We start from the raw sequence: 15,191 nt of genomic DNA, 5'->3' as shown, positions 1-15,191 counted from the left end.
TTTCCTTATGTGAATGACGAAGATGATTAATCTATTGATTTCTAATTCAACTGCAATAAAAGGCTCAATAAAGTATCAATTACTCTGATTAGAAAATATCACTTTCGCGAGCATCTCACATGAATATGAATTTTGTGGGTGAAACGAAACCGAAAGTATTGGATAAAGAACAATAAAGCGGAATATGAAACAAGTTCGCAATAACTTGATTAATGAAGAGCACTTCATCCACTGATCGAATTCCATTTGAGAATATCTTCCATTTATCCCATTCATCATCCTTATATGTAATGTTTTCGAAGTGATTATGAATGGGATGATTCGAAAATTTTTGGATTGCATATTATAGTACGAAATTTGAAAATGGATACTGAATAATTGAAAGAGACAGAATTTGCTGAAACTACAGAAATATTCTTGAGATGAAATTTTAACTGAGATAATTATATTGAATATTAACTATATTTTATTAATTATTATTTTCATTGAATGGTAGTCTCAAGTTCCACCTCACTGCTACAATGAGGTTTCCACTTGAATTCTCAATTATGTAAATTTGTGAAAAAATATAATTATTAATTAGGCCTACACATTTCTGAATAGATGAGAACTACTACAATAAGTAAAGTTTTCGATTTCAACTCACCCCATTCTTTTCGCAAACTCCACCAGCATTCTTCAAGTCTCCAGTCCAGGCCAGCCCCAAAGTTCCCATCTCGAAGTCCCGGTACGTGAACATGTAGGCCAAACAGAATGCATCGTAGTCCTCCTCTGCAAAAAACAACATAATCGATAACGTTTGAACAAAGCTGTGGATTGTGGGGAAACTCAACATAATGAGGTAAATCATAATCATCCTTCAATGTTGTTTTACATCACGAACTGCTTATTATTAAATCATTTTTTGCTATTAGAAAAAACGACCAGCAGTCAGATATTTTACAATAGATGAATTAATCACTCACTGTGACAACGAGATCTTTCGGCAGGTCCTGGCCTGGCGGACCTGCCGAAAGATCTCGTCACAAGGAGTGATTAATTCATTTATTGTAAAATATCTGACTCCTAGTCGTTTTTTCTAATAGCAAAAAGTGATTTCATAATTTTTATTAATCATAATCAACAATTCTGTACCTCAGAGTTTGAAGGGCGTGAGTCTCAATCGGCTGATTTCACAGGAGAGCCTAAAAAGTATTAACTCCCAGCTGAGGCTAAAAGAGCGCAAGTCGAATCAGCATTACACCAACTTGTGAATTATTCGACTTACGTTGTTCACTTTTAATGCTTACTGGACTTACGCTCTTTCAGCTCTGGCTATCTTCAAAACAATCAACTGCAGAGGACTTACGTTATCTTCAATCTATCGAGTTTGAAGACTGAACAAGAGCCACTAAGAACATCATTTTGTCAAAAATAGACTTACGCTAGCTCTGAGATACAGAATGATCATTATTTCATAATCATATCGAAAATGTGTTTCCACGTTCAGAATGAATAGTGGAATTCAGTTCTATATACCATCATTTCATTCACAGCATATTGCAATAGATTCTTTCACATGAACAATCTACTACTACGTCTCAGCAAAACTTCACCAAGACAGCTTCTATGTCAAATAGTTCTCATTGAATAAAACTGCAATTTCATATCAGTTGCTCATTGCTCGATATTGTAATCTAAGTGGGTCGAATCAGATGAAATACTGAGCGATATCATATCTTGAAACGATCATATAGCATTTTGCGTAGGTTGACATTTTTGTAGTAATAGCTGGAAATATTACCAGACTCGACTGCGCCAAAACAGTGTAGCTTGGGTTGGTTCACTGCGGAAGCCAATGGAAATCAAACAGCGAGCGATACGCCACTGGAATTGAGATGAATAGACGTATTTCTAGCAGAAATAAATCGTCAAAAGAGATACACGCTGGCGAGAGATAAGATACGAATGGAGGAAGGCGAGGGCGAGAGGGGTCAGAGGAGAGGAAGAAGTTGGTCTTTCTATGGTTTGCTATCTCCTCCAACGCGAGTTCATTTCCTTTTCACATCGCATCGCTTCTTCGTCTACTGCGCTAAATCGGCGCCCAATATTACTCCCAGTAGCATTTTCTTTCCATTCTATTCCTCTCAAATACAGATCAAGATCGACTACCGTTTCAAGTTCACAGAGAACAAAAACTATTACCGTCAATTGCCTGTCTTTGCCCAACTCATACCGCGCTCCATTGAAGACGTGGTTCCAACTTTTGATCCCCAACTCCCATGAATGAACCATCAAGATAATCGTTCTGCTTACGAGAATCATCAATTCATATATGGAGTCAACTAAAATTCGATACGGATATGAAGAATTTACACTATTTACCCAAAGCCCTGAAGGATAACAGCCACACAGCCACGAAGAGTTTGCTAGGTTAAAAAATTGCTTATTGAGGCTTGTCCTTACTCACTTGCTGACTAAGGATCCTTACATACGAACCGAATTTTCAGCAACCTCCCAAAGCAAATGATTCATATTATTCCAAGAACAACCCGAAAATAGCTTCAAGTAAGTAGTCAGCTCCGCTTTCTGAGGCTCCGCCATTCAACGATTTGCAGTAGACATTAAAATTCGAGTTGCAAGAACAGATATGCTCGTGCACAAACATTTGCGCTCTCTTAAGAAGGCGCAGTCTTATCTTTGCACTAAAGGGTCGCGCATTCATGACAGCGAGATCCACTCCAGACTGTCAGCATTCCTTCCGAATAAGACCAACGTTCCCCATTTAACCAATGCTGACATTAAGAAGTGAATGTGACTATAGCCACTTAAATACACCAAATGCCTTGAGTAAGCGAGAGACTCCGTTAGACCTACGTATCCTTTTGATTTCGTTGTCACAACCAGGCCAACTCACAAGAAAACTTTTGATCGAAATGTCCGGGTCTTTTTCGACGTTTTTCAGCCTCAATCTTCAAATTGCTATCATGGATTGATTGAATGGTTTATTCATGAAGATTACAATATATACTGGCCTGTACACCTATATACAGGGTGATTCTTAATAATGGTAAAGTAATTTAATACGTGATAGTGGAGGTAAAAATAAGAAAAAAGTTCTTATAAACATATATCCATAAACGCTTCATTAGCGAGCTACACAGAGTGAAACATTTCGCCCGGAATTCAGTTCCTCTGGTGAAATACACCGATGCTGAATTGTTTGGGGACTAGTTTTTGAAAAACTTATGCTGGATTCATATGGAAAAATATCTGAAAATTGAATAAAACTATTCTGGAAGCTTTAGTTTGAGTAGTTTTTGAGTAATAGTTGAAATATGCAAAAAAACTAAGTAGAAAAACACAGACTTCTACGTTTGATGCCCAATAACTTTCTTCAATGACCACTAAACGAATAATTCTTCTAGATAAAAATTGTAGAGAGTTTAATTCTGAAAAGAATTATGTAAGCTGTGTAAACTAAATTTAAATAAAAGTTGAATAAAATGTATTCTTATGTAGTACATTACACCACAAAAATTTGCTGTTTTATGAGGAGAGAACTACTAATAACTCATAGGTTGTAGCTGATTGCAAATAAAACATGGATTTAAATAACAGCTGTTCCAAAACTGCTGATTTATTCTGTTTTAAATAGAAAAATATTTAAAAGAAATTATCAGCTGAAAATTATTTTTTGCCACACTGCACAGAAAGCAGCTGTTTATATATATACAGGGTGTTTCAGAAGTAGTGTCGAGAATTTTAGGGTATTGTACCTGGATGCTAGGAGACTACAAATGTCATATTTGAAGTGTCCAAAACTCAGCGGTTATCCTTATAGCTGCCATTTTGTTTTTTTCACTTAAAAATTTTTATCTCAAGAACGAAATGTTGTATTGATCTGAAATTTGGCATGAATATTTATGCTATAAAGACTCAACTATAAAAATAAAAAAAAAATTTCGTTGAAATTTTTCAAAATGGCGGCCATTTTAAATTTTTGATGGCGAATATCTCGAAAACCGTCCATTTTACAGAAAATTTACAAGAGACAAAAAAGTTAGCAAATTTTTTCACGATTCCAATGATACCTAATTTATTAAGATTGGTCGAAGAATAACAGAGAAATTATTTTTTTTCGTACTGCATGCATGACCACTTTTCACCATTTAAAGATCAATATTAATTTTTTTTATAATTTCATGAAAACCGTTCTTATTACAGAAATATACAAGAATAACTTTCCTCCAAATTTTATTTTACATTGAAAAATATTAATTTCACTCAAATCGGTTCACTGATACTAATGCAGCAATTGCTCAAAATGCCGTCCTTCAACTTGATTACACAGTCTGCACCTTTCAATCGTGGACCGTCGAACTGCTATAAAAGCATTTTCATCATCTTGAATGGCACCTGCTGCAGCAACCACTCTTGCCACAAGGTCTTCTTCGTTTTCTACTGGCGTGCTGTAAACAAGGTCTTTCATATGGCCCCAGAAAAAAAAATCTAAAGGGTTGAGGTCAGGTGAACGTGCGGGCCACGGTACTGGTCCACCCCGCCCAATCCACCGCTGACGATAGGTCATGTTCAGAAAGTCCGTAACAACATTTCCGAAATGAGCAGGGGCACCATCATGTTGAAACCAAATATTATATCTGTTTGCAAGAGGCACATCTTCCAAAAGTTCTGGTAGTATGTCTCTTAAAAAAGTAATGTACGTGGGAGAATTCAGACGATTAGGAAGAATGTATGGTCCAATCACACGATTACCTAAGATACCCGCCCAAACATTCAGCAAAAATCTATGCTGATAACCACGCACTTTGACCTCATGAGGATTGTCTAAGGCCCAGACGTGACTGTTGCGAGAGTTGAAGATTCCTTCTCTTGTAAAGCTGGACTCATCGGTAAATAACACATTTTCTAGAAAATTTGGTTGGATAATGTCTTGCTGAAGAAACCAACGGGCACAGTTTACTCTTGGCTCATAGTCACGTTCAACCAATGAGTGAACTTTTTGAAAGCGGAAGGGGTGAAGTCTTTCCTTGTTTAGTACACGCCACACAGAAGAAGCACTTGAATTGATTTGCTTTGCAACTGCTCTCGTACTCGTTCTAGGATTGAAATCGAATTTCTGCAATACTTCCTCTTCAAAAACAACATTTCGAACTGCTCGAGGCCTACCAGCAATTACCCTGTTCCGTTCAAATGAACCAACTTCTCTCAGCCGATTGTGAGTTCTTGTGAACACCTTGTCGGAAGGGAGACGGCGGTTTGGAAATGCAGCTGCATACATTCTTCTTGCTTCGGTCGCATTGCCAAGAGCTGCTCCATACATGAAGTGAATATCGGTGTACTCCAGCGAACTAAATTCCATTACAATAATTAAATATTTGTGTAGAAGCAACGTAAGAAAATATTGAAACTGGAAATTTAAGATAGAAATAAGACCTAGGAAACGTGAGACTAAGAAATAGGAAGCACTACATCTGGTTCTTTACTTTTAATGAAACAACAATACTTTTACAAGACAAACATTATCATCTGAAAACCATTGTAAAATCATCTGTTTGCCCATATGGAGCCATACCGAGTTTCAAAGCTTCATCTTAAATACATCTGGAATTAAAAAATTAATATTGATCTTTAAATGGTGAAAAGTGGTCATGCATGCAGTACGAAAAAAATTAATTTCTCTGTTATTCTTCGACCAATCTTAATAAATTAGGTATCATTGGAATCGTGAAAAAATTTGCTAACTTTTTTGTCTCTTGTAAATTTTCTGTAAAATAAACGGTTTTCGAGATATTCGCCATCAAAAATTTAAAATGGCCGCCATTTTGAAAAATTTCAACGAAATTTTTTTTTTTATTTTTTATAGTTGAGTCTTTATAGCATAAATATTCATGCCAAATTTCAGATCAATACAACATTTCGTTCTTGAGATAAAAATTTTTAAGTGAAAAAAACAAAATGGCAGCTATAAGGATAACCGCTGAGTTTTGGACACTTCAAATATGACATTTGTAGTCTCCTAGCATCCAGGTACAATACCCTAAAATTCTCGACACTACTTCTGAAACACCCTGTATATATATAAACACTTTAGTAAGTGTGTGAAAATAATTATATATATATATATATAACTATATATATATATATATATATATATCGGTTTTCAATCGGTAATTATATATAATTATTAAAACCGATTGAAAACCGAAGGACTTGAAAACCGATTTCGAGCCGGAAAAATCTTATTTTCTGCTCTAGGTGCGAAATATACTATTCAGAAATATTTTAGCTCACTGTTGAACAAAACAACAAACTGTAAATTAGGCCTACTGTAACCGCGCTGTGTTTTTTGTTTTATCTATTAACCAGTTATTTGTAACCATTTCACTTTGCTTTTGTGTTAAGTGTTAACTTTTTAAAAAATGGCAGGTAATTTTAGATATTATTCATACTCCGAATTAGCTGACATGCATTTAATGTATGGAATGGGACACTACTGTAATAGTACTAAAGCAAGACGTTTGTATCAAGAGAACTTTCCTAACCGAGTTTGTCCAAGTTCAAGTTTTTTTGCCACTATTCATCAACGTCTGTCTGAAACAGATTCTTTGATATCCAAAGAGCACATTTATGCAGGCAGACCCCGATCTACTATGACTGTTGAGTAAGAAGAACAAGTTCTTAATGAAATTTATGAACATCCAGAGAAGAGCACGAGAGAATTGTCAGTGCAGTTTAATGTCAATCAATCTATTATTTGGAGGATACTAAAAGAGCATCAATTACATCCATACAACCTCCAGAAAGTTCATACTCTATTGCCACGAGACTGTATTCCCCGTGCTGGTATTTGCCGATGGTTTTTAGAAAAACTTGTTAACCCAAACTTTTTAACAACCGTTTTATTTACCGACGAGGCATACTTTACAAGAGCAGCTATCGTTAACGTCCACAACCAACATATTTGGGCAGATGAGAATCCTCATGCCATCAATCCTAATCGTCCATAACATCAGTTTTCAGTAAACATTTGGGCAGGAATCATAGGAGATCATCTACTTCTGTTCGAGCTTCCTCCCAGGCTTAATGGCATAATCTACTTAAACTTTTTGAGAGAGGAGCTATTTATCTTAATTGAAGATGTACCTCTTCAGTTGCGCCAGAACATTTGGTTTATGCATGATGGAGCTCCAGCACACTTCAGTGTTGCTGTTCGTGAACACCTGAATCACAGCTTTCCAAATCAATGGATAGGCCGAGGTGGGCCAGTACCATGGCCAGCTAGGTCACCAGACTTAAATCCTTAGGATTTTTATCTTTGGGGACACTTGAAAACCTTAGTATACAATACTCCGATTGATACCATTGAAGAACTCCGATTAAGGATTTTGAACAGAATAGAAATGATAAAGCAGACTTCTGGAATATTTGAACAGGTCCGACAATCGATGAGAAGACGTCTGAACATATGCATTCAGAACAACGGAGGTCACTTTGAACATCATCTTTAGTCTTTTGGTATAAGTTTAATGTCATTTAGATAATATGTTACTTTCATATAGAAATGAGACTTCTCATAGAAAATCGAATATTTTATTTGCAATCAGCTACAACCTATGAGTTATTAGATCTCTCCTCATAAAACAGCAAATTTTTGTGGTGTAATGTACTACATAAGAATACATTTTATTCAACTTTTATTTAAATTTAGTTTACACAGCTTACATAATTCTTTTCAGAATTAAATTCTCTACAGTTTTTATTGCGAAAAATTATTTGTTTACTGGTCATTATAGAAAGTTATTGGGTATCAAACGTAGAAGTCTGTGTTTTTCTACTTAGAATTTTTGCATATTTCAACTTTTTTCTCAAAAACTACTCACACTACAGTTTCCAGACTAGTTTTATTCAATTTTCAGATATTTTTCCATATGAATCCAGCATAAGTTTTTCAAAAACTAGTCCCCAAGCAATCCAGCATCGGTGTATTTCACCAGAGGAACTGAATTCCGGACGAAAACTTTAACCCTGTATAGCTCGCTAATGAAGCGTTTATGGATATATGTTTATAAGAACTTTTTTCTTATTTTTACTATCACGTATTGAATTATTTTACCATAATTATGAATAACCCTGTATAATAGCGTACAAAACAGTTGCAATATCATGGTAGATTAGTCGATGTAACACAAACTAACTATCAATTGTCTTCATAGTGTTTACGTTCAATTCATCAATATTGTTAATTGCTGAAAATAATAGTATAGCTAGAATAGTCAGTATTAGGAAAACTAACTTGGTATCTTTTCAGTTGATTTTGAGCCCAGATTTGATGGCTCAATTGCTATAGTTCTCGTTGTTTTTTGAGATAAGACTTGAAAGAGTAAATAGTGAGTATAGAATAGTGTAATAGTGTAGTTGTAAAAACTGTTAAGCAATCTATCAATTGTATTGTGGGATTGAAAAAGCGGGGGGCCAGTATCATGAAAACTATCAATTGCTGTAATTTTTGTTGTTTTTGAGCTCAGACTATGAATTTCTATTAAGATAGAATAATCAGTATAGGTTAGTGTGGTGTTAAAAACAATATAAGCAATCTGAATTGTATAGAACGGTTGAGAGAGAGAGAGAGATTGATTGATTTATTTATCGCATGCCAGGTCTTGAAAGACCTATTGCATTTATAACATTACAACATTGCGAAATTACAAAATGATAATAAATTAATATATGGAAAAATTATTCTGAATGTACAAAAGAAAAAAAAAGGAAACTAAAGAGAGAGAGAGAGTAAATATTTGCAGAGCAGATCTCAAGAATACTAATCGCATGTGAGAAGAAAAACCACTAAAAAAAAGTAACAGGAAAACACTAGCATAACAAAGAATAATAATTGGCAATAGAAGAATGGATGTTGAACTGTGGATAAAGACTTATAACATATTCGTACTTGAATTATCTATAATCACGATTATGTGCAGAAATATAAATTTGCATTAAGAATAAAGAGGTGGAATGCAAATGAGGAGACTCGATGAAAATAACAAATTAGAGAGAAACTAATAAGACGATAAAAAATCAATAAAAAATCAGTCGTAATCAGTCGTTCGAGGCGAGCGGACGTCGATATCACAGCAGAACTCAGATAACGAAATTTTCTTGTTTCATCATCCTAACCTTCAAGTTTAAAACTTTCATTTAAATTATTATTCATTAATTGTGATGGCGCAGTGTTATTATTGCAACAGTTCTCTGCCAGCATCAGGTGACGTCGTTACTTGTTTTGGGTGTAATAATAAATTTCATTTTGGGTGCAGTCTCAAAGAATCTACATATCGTCGTATGTCGGAGGACGAGCGAAAGAAATGGCGTTGTTTCCATGTGTGTAAAAACTCGAAAGGGGCAACAGGGATCGCATCTCCAGGTAATGAAACCCCTAGAGATAATATTAATGATCCGGAAATTCGTACAATACTCCATTCTTTGAACACTAAATTAGCAAGTATTGAAACGACTGTTAATTCTGTACAGGCGAGTCAGGTGTTCATCTCCTCTAAATATGATGAACTTCTCAATGAGATAAAAGTGCTACGTACCGAAAATAAAAGCTTGACTAGTGAGATTGCCAAACTGAACAAACAAATTAGCGCTAAGGATATTATCATTAACGATCTTAGTATGCAGATCAATGAACTCGAACAATACGGTAGAAAAAATAACTTGGAAATTCACTGTCTTGATGCAACTCATAGGTCTCCGCTCGAGGATTTGAAACACATAGCTGAGAAAATAGACTTGAACTTTAGAGAAAGTGATGTGAGTGCTACTCATAGACTACCTGTCCGAAAATCCACCGCAAATTCATCAGAAAATGCTCCTGTGTTGATTGTGCAGTTTGTTTCGAAATTGGTTCGTGCTGAATGGCTTACTAAAGGCCGTGCAGCAAAACTAACTAACAAAATTCTAGGAAACCCGTCAGATAAATCAATATTCTTTAATGAAAATCTCACAGCTTTTAATAAAAGATTGTTTGTGCAAACTAGGAATAAGGCAAGATCTCTTGGTTATAAGTTTGTATGGACCTCTCAGGGTAGAATTCTTGTAAGAAAGGAACCTCAGGCACAAGTAATTCGTATTAAATGCGAATCAGACCTTGACAAAATTATTTAAAGATATTTGTACTCGTAGTGCTTTGTAGTTACATAATTTGTTTTCTTATTCCTGTTATCTGCTATTTCAAATCTCTTTTTATATAATGTGTATTATCACCATATTCTCTGTAATGCATGAACTTACTATCCCAGGTAAACTCAAAATTATAATTACAATCCCATTTTAATTAGTCAACAACTACAATCATGATTGACAATGATTTTCAAATTGAGGAGATGGTTTTGCCATGCAAAACGTTTCCGACAATCGATAGCTGGCTTGCTGATAAGAGCGTCCCTTCCTTGTTAGCTCAACAGATTAGTTATCCGTTCAAAATTATTTACCTTAATATTAGATCATTGCGACAGAATTTTGACGAACTTACTGTATCTATCTATAATGCGAATATCGATATTATTTTGTTATCAGAAATCAATATCGATCCTGACCTAAGTAGCCTTTTTCAAATAAATGGTTATAAAGCTGTATACAAGTGTGCTCCAAGCAGATTTTATCATGGCCTTGTTGCTTTTATAAAAAAAATATTAATTTCAGGGAAGTATCTGTCAATTTCAGTTCAGAAAATCTAGAATATATTATGCTGAATTTCAATGTTAATAACCTGACTCTTAATATAATAAGTTTGTATAGACCACACAGTTTTCATAAAGATAATTTCATTACTGATCTAGAGCAGTTAATTCTTGAGGTTGATAATACAGCTAATCTTATCATTATCGGTGATGCGAACCTAGATATTCTTAAATCCAATGATCAATTTGTACAGTTATATGAATCAATGCTTTTTTCTTATGGTTGCAAAAAAGGTATTTCTGCTGTCACTAGAGAAGAGCTCAGGCAAAGTTTGCTCACTCAAACTTGTATTGATCATTTATTCCTACGTCTAAATAGTAATTTTATTGCTCATACCGGAGTCATCAATGTAAAGATCTCCGATCATTATATCATTGGTTGCAAAATTCATTGCAACCCACAATCGAAACCCAATCATGACCAAAAATTATTCAAAACTATCATAGATAAGAAAAAACGTATATCTTTATTAAAACAAAGTGAATGGAATAGTTGTCAATTACTTTCCTCTCCCAATTTGGTATATGAAATGATTAAATTAAATTTTGATAGTGCAACAAAACAATCTGAGAAAATTATTCGTATTAAAACCAATCATTCCAATGATTTTAAAAATAATTGGATGACATATGAACTATATAATAAGCTTAAAATAAGAGATATCTTATTCAGGCGTTCCAAAAGCAACCCTACGAATACTGTGTACAAAAATGATTATCAAGTTTATAGGAACAAACTCAATAAAGATATCACACTTGCTAAACGAACTTATATAATAAAAAGCTTCAATGATTCAAAAAACAATATCAGGAAGAAATGGAAGTGTATAAATGGTATTTTAGGTCGATCATCTGACGTCTCAGATAATAGAATCCTTAAAGACTTCTCTCACAAATTCTCAAATCCAGACCAAATTTGCTCAGCCTTCGCGGATTCTTTCATAACAAATATTAGAAATACTTCCCATTTATGTCCAATAATTCTTGATGACTCTGTTTCAATCCCACCTAATCACAACTTTTATCTAAGACAAGCTACTATTCAAGACATTAAACAAATAGTTCATGAAATGGATAAAAACAAATCTCCTGGATTTGATGGTATAGGAGTATTGGAATTGCAAATCCTTGAAGACTATCTTTGCACTCCTCTTTGCCGCATGATCAACCTATCTATTCTAAAAGGCATTTTCCCCGACTCCCTGAAAAATTCAATAGTTAAACCAATTCATAAATCTGGTGCACGTGATAACTTCAATAACTACAGACCAATCTCTAAATTGTCAGTACCAGAAAAAATTTTTGAAAAATATTTATTAACACAATTAAATAAATACATACTCCAGAACAATATTATATCTAATTATCAGTATGGATTCCAAAAAGGAAAATGCACTGAATCACTTCTAGTAAATTTTACACATAAAATAAATACTCTCCTGAATGACAGATATCATGTTCTTGCGCTATTCATAGATTATTCAAAAGCATTTGATACACTTAATCATAGGATACTTCTTGAAGAATTACTTAATATTGGAATTACTGGCAATGTATTGAAATTGTTTGAGAGCTATTTGAGTGATAGACACTTCATGGTTAACCTAGGGGGCAATCACAGTGGGTTATATAAATGTGACAATTTTGGAGTTCCGCAGGGAAGCATTTTAGGTCCCATTTTGTACAATATTTATGTGAATTCAATTTCCAAAGTAATCAGACATGGAGAAGTATTGATGTATGCTGACGATACTGCTCTGATTGTTGGACATAAGAATTTAAAAGTGGCTGAACAATTAATACAGTTTGATTACAACAGAATTCTGAAATGGTCCCATGACAGAAATCTTATAATCAACAGGAAAAAAACTGTACTAATGCACTTTAAATCTCCACATCTAAGATGCAACGTAAATCCAACTGTATTAAGCCACGACTGTCATTGCCTTCATGCGAATGTTTCTCAGATCTGCACTTGTCCGCCTCTTACTTTAGTAAATAGTACCCGTTACCTTGGCATTATAATCGATAGCAGCCTGAGATGGTGTCCTCACATAGACTACATTTCAAAAAAACTTCAAGCGCTTAACGCAAAAGTATTTTATTTGCATAAAAATATCACCCCTGATTGCCTATATCTAATTTATAAGTCCTTGATGGAACCAATAATTAGATATGGCATTGAATCATGGGGAAGTGCAGCCGATTATCTTTTATCTAGAGTTGAACGAATACAATCAAGAACATTAAAATGTATAACTACCAGAATTCCGTATGTTAATAATATTGATGTTAATAATGTTAATAATATTGATCCATACAACCCACGTAGCTTACAAAAATTCTATCATACCTTATCGCCCAAACATTTCTACCTTTTCAAAATTGTAATACTCCACAAAGAAAATTTATACTATAGACTCCTTGCTCCTCCCTCACCCTACAATTTAAGATCTCCATCAATATATGTAGTACCCAGATTCAATAATATTTATGGTAGAAGATCCCTACATCATGTAATTCCCTACTTATTTAACAGACTACCTCCAAATATTCGTGATTACTCTAAGAAGGATGTAATGTTGTATCTCAATAATAACAGCACAATCAATTTATAAAACTAATAATATTACAAACGTACACATAATTTTAAGAAACGTCAATTTAAAAAATGACAGCTATATGCTTACATTATTAGAATTTTTCAATTTTTGCTGGCAGAAGTTTTGAAATTTTCCTTTTATTGTCACTGCCGCCTGCCTCAACGATAAAAATGTACTATTACTTGTGTAAAATTTTTTTCCCTTTTCCTTATTATTTCATTCCTCTCTAATAAATTTTCATTTTTCCCTTTTTTTAATTAATTCTGTATCAAAATCTGATGTATATTTCTTATTTTATTTTTTCATTTTGTTTTCTTTCAATTTTTACTTAAAATCTTTGAAGTGTAATATTTATTTTGTCTAAGTTTATTTATCTTTTGTAACTCATTTTTTTCCTGTAACTGGGCACCCGCCGAAAAACCTTTGGGTTTGGCAGGACCCTCAACTGTTTGTATGGTGAATAAAATTTTGATTTGATTTGATTTGATTTGATTTGATTTGATTTGATTTGATTTGATTTGATTTGATTTGATTTGATTTGATTTGATTTGATTTGATTTGATTTGATTTGATTTGATTTGATTTGATTTGATTTGATTTGATTTGATTTGATTTGATTTGATTTGATTTGATTTGATTTGATTTGATTTGATTTGATTTGATTTGATTTGATTTGATTTGATTTGATTTGATTTGATTTGATTTGATTTGATTTGATTTGATTTGATTTGATTTGATTTGATTTGATTTGATTTGATTTGATTTGATTTGATTTGATTTGATTTGATTTGATTTGATTTGATTTGATTTGATTTGATTTGATTTGATTTGATTTGATTTGATTTGATTTGATTTGATTTGATTTGATTTGATTTGATTTGATTTGATTTGATTTGATTTGATTTGATTTGATTTGATTTGATTTGATTTGATTTGATTTGATTTGATTTGATTTGATTTGATTTGATTTGATTTGATTTGATTTGATTTGATTTGATTTGATTTGATTTGATTTGATTTGATTTGATTTGATTTGATTTGATTTGATTTGATTTGATTTGATTTGATTTGATTTGATTTGATTTGATTTGATTTGATTTGATTTGATTTGATTTGATTTGATTTGATTTGATTTGATTTGATTTGATTTGATTTGATTTGATTTGATTTGATTTGATTTGATTTGATTTGATTTGATTTGATTTGATTTGATTTGATTTGATTTGATTTGATTTGATTTGATTTGATTTGATTTGATTTGATTTGATTTGATTTGATTTGATTTGATTTGATTTGATTTGATTTGAAGAGATGGAAGTGGAGAGAGAAAAATGAGAGGAGCAGAGAAATGAGACGAAGGGGAGGCAGGAATAAGATAATGATAGACACTAATAGAAATAAGAGGAGAAGAAGAGAAAGGAGGGAAGAGACAGAACGAGAAAATATGAGAGGATAGGGAAAAAGGAGAAAATAGGAAGAGGATGAAGATGGATGATGAAATGCGGAAAGATGAAAAGGGAAAGGAAGAGTATATAATAAGGGAAAATAATTTGAAAAAGAGGTGATGAAGTTCAGAAATATCAAAATGGAGGAAAAATAAGTGGGATAAGATATTTCAGTAATAAATTGGAAGATGCAGATGTTGGAAAGATGGGTGATGGACAAAGAAGTATGCGGATGAGAAGAAGCTTTCAAAACGATGAAAATGTAGAACGGAATGAGGGTGAGAGGGAATGAATGGAGAAAAAGTTAGAAATATTATAAATAGGAAAAATAATAAACACAGGTCAAGAAGGAAATGAGATGAAAGAGTAAGAAGGAAAGGATTCGATAAGTGGAAGAA

General features: G+C 33.4%; 1 protein-coding gene across 2 annotated transcripts in view; it reads right to left on the bottom strand.

Annotated features, from left to right (window-relative positions):
* LOC111054136 (disintegrin and metalloproteinase domain-containing protein 10) overlaps positions 1–15,191 on the bottom strand; it is a 334,035-nt gene that overhangs the window by 19,199 nt on the left and 299,645 nt on the right. For both annotated transcript variants that reach the window (XM_039434382.1, XM_039434381.1), the window contains exon 8: positions 647–771. In XM_039434382.1, coding sequence (XP_039290316.1) covers positions 647–771 — 125 coding nt within the window. The remainder of the gene's footprint in view (positions 1–646; positions 772–15,191) is intronic.

This window comes from Nilaparvata lugens, chromosome 8 (assembly GCF_014356525.2).
Source record: "Nilaparvata lugens isolate BPH chromosome 8, ASM1435652v1, whole genome shotgun sequence".
Lineage (NCBI taxonomy): Eukaryota > Metazoa > Arthropoda > Insecta > Hemiptera > Delphacidae > Nilaparvata > Nilaparvata lugens.
Note: the sequence above shows the minus strand (reverse complement) of the source record. Positions and strands in the feature narration are given on the sequence as shown.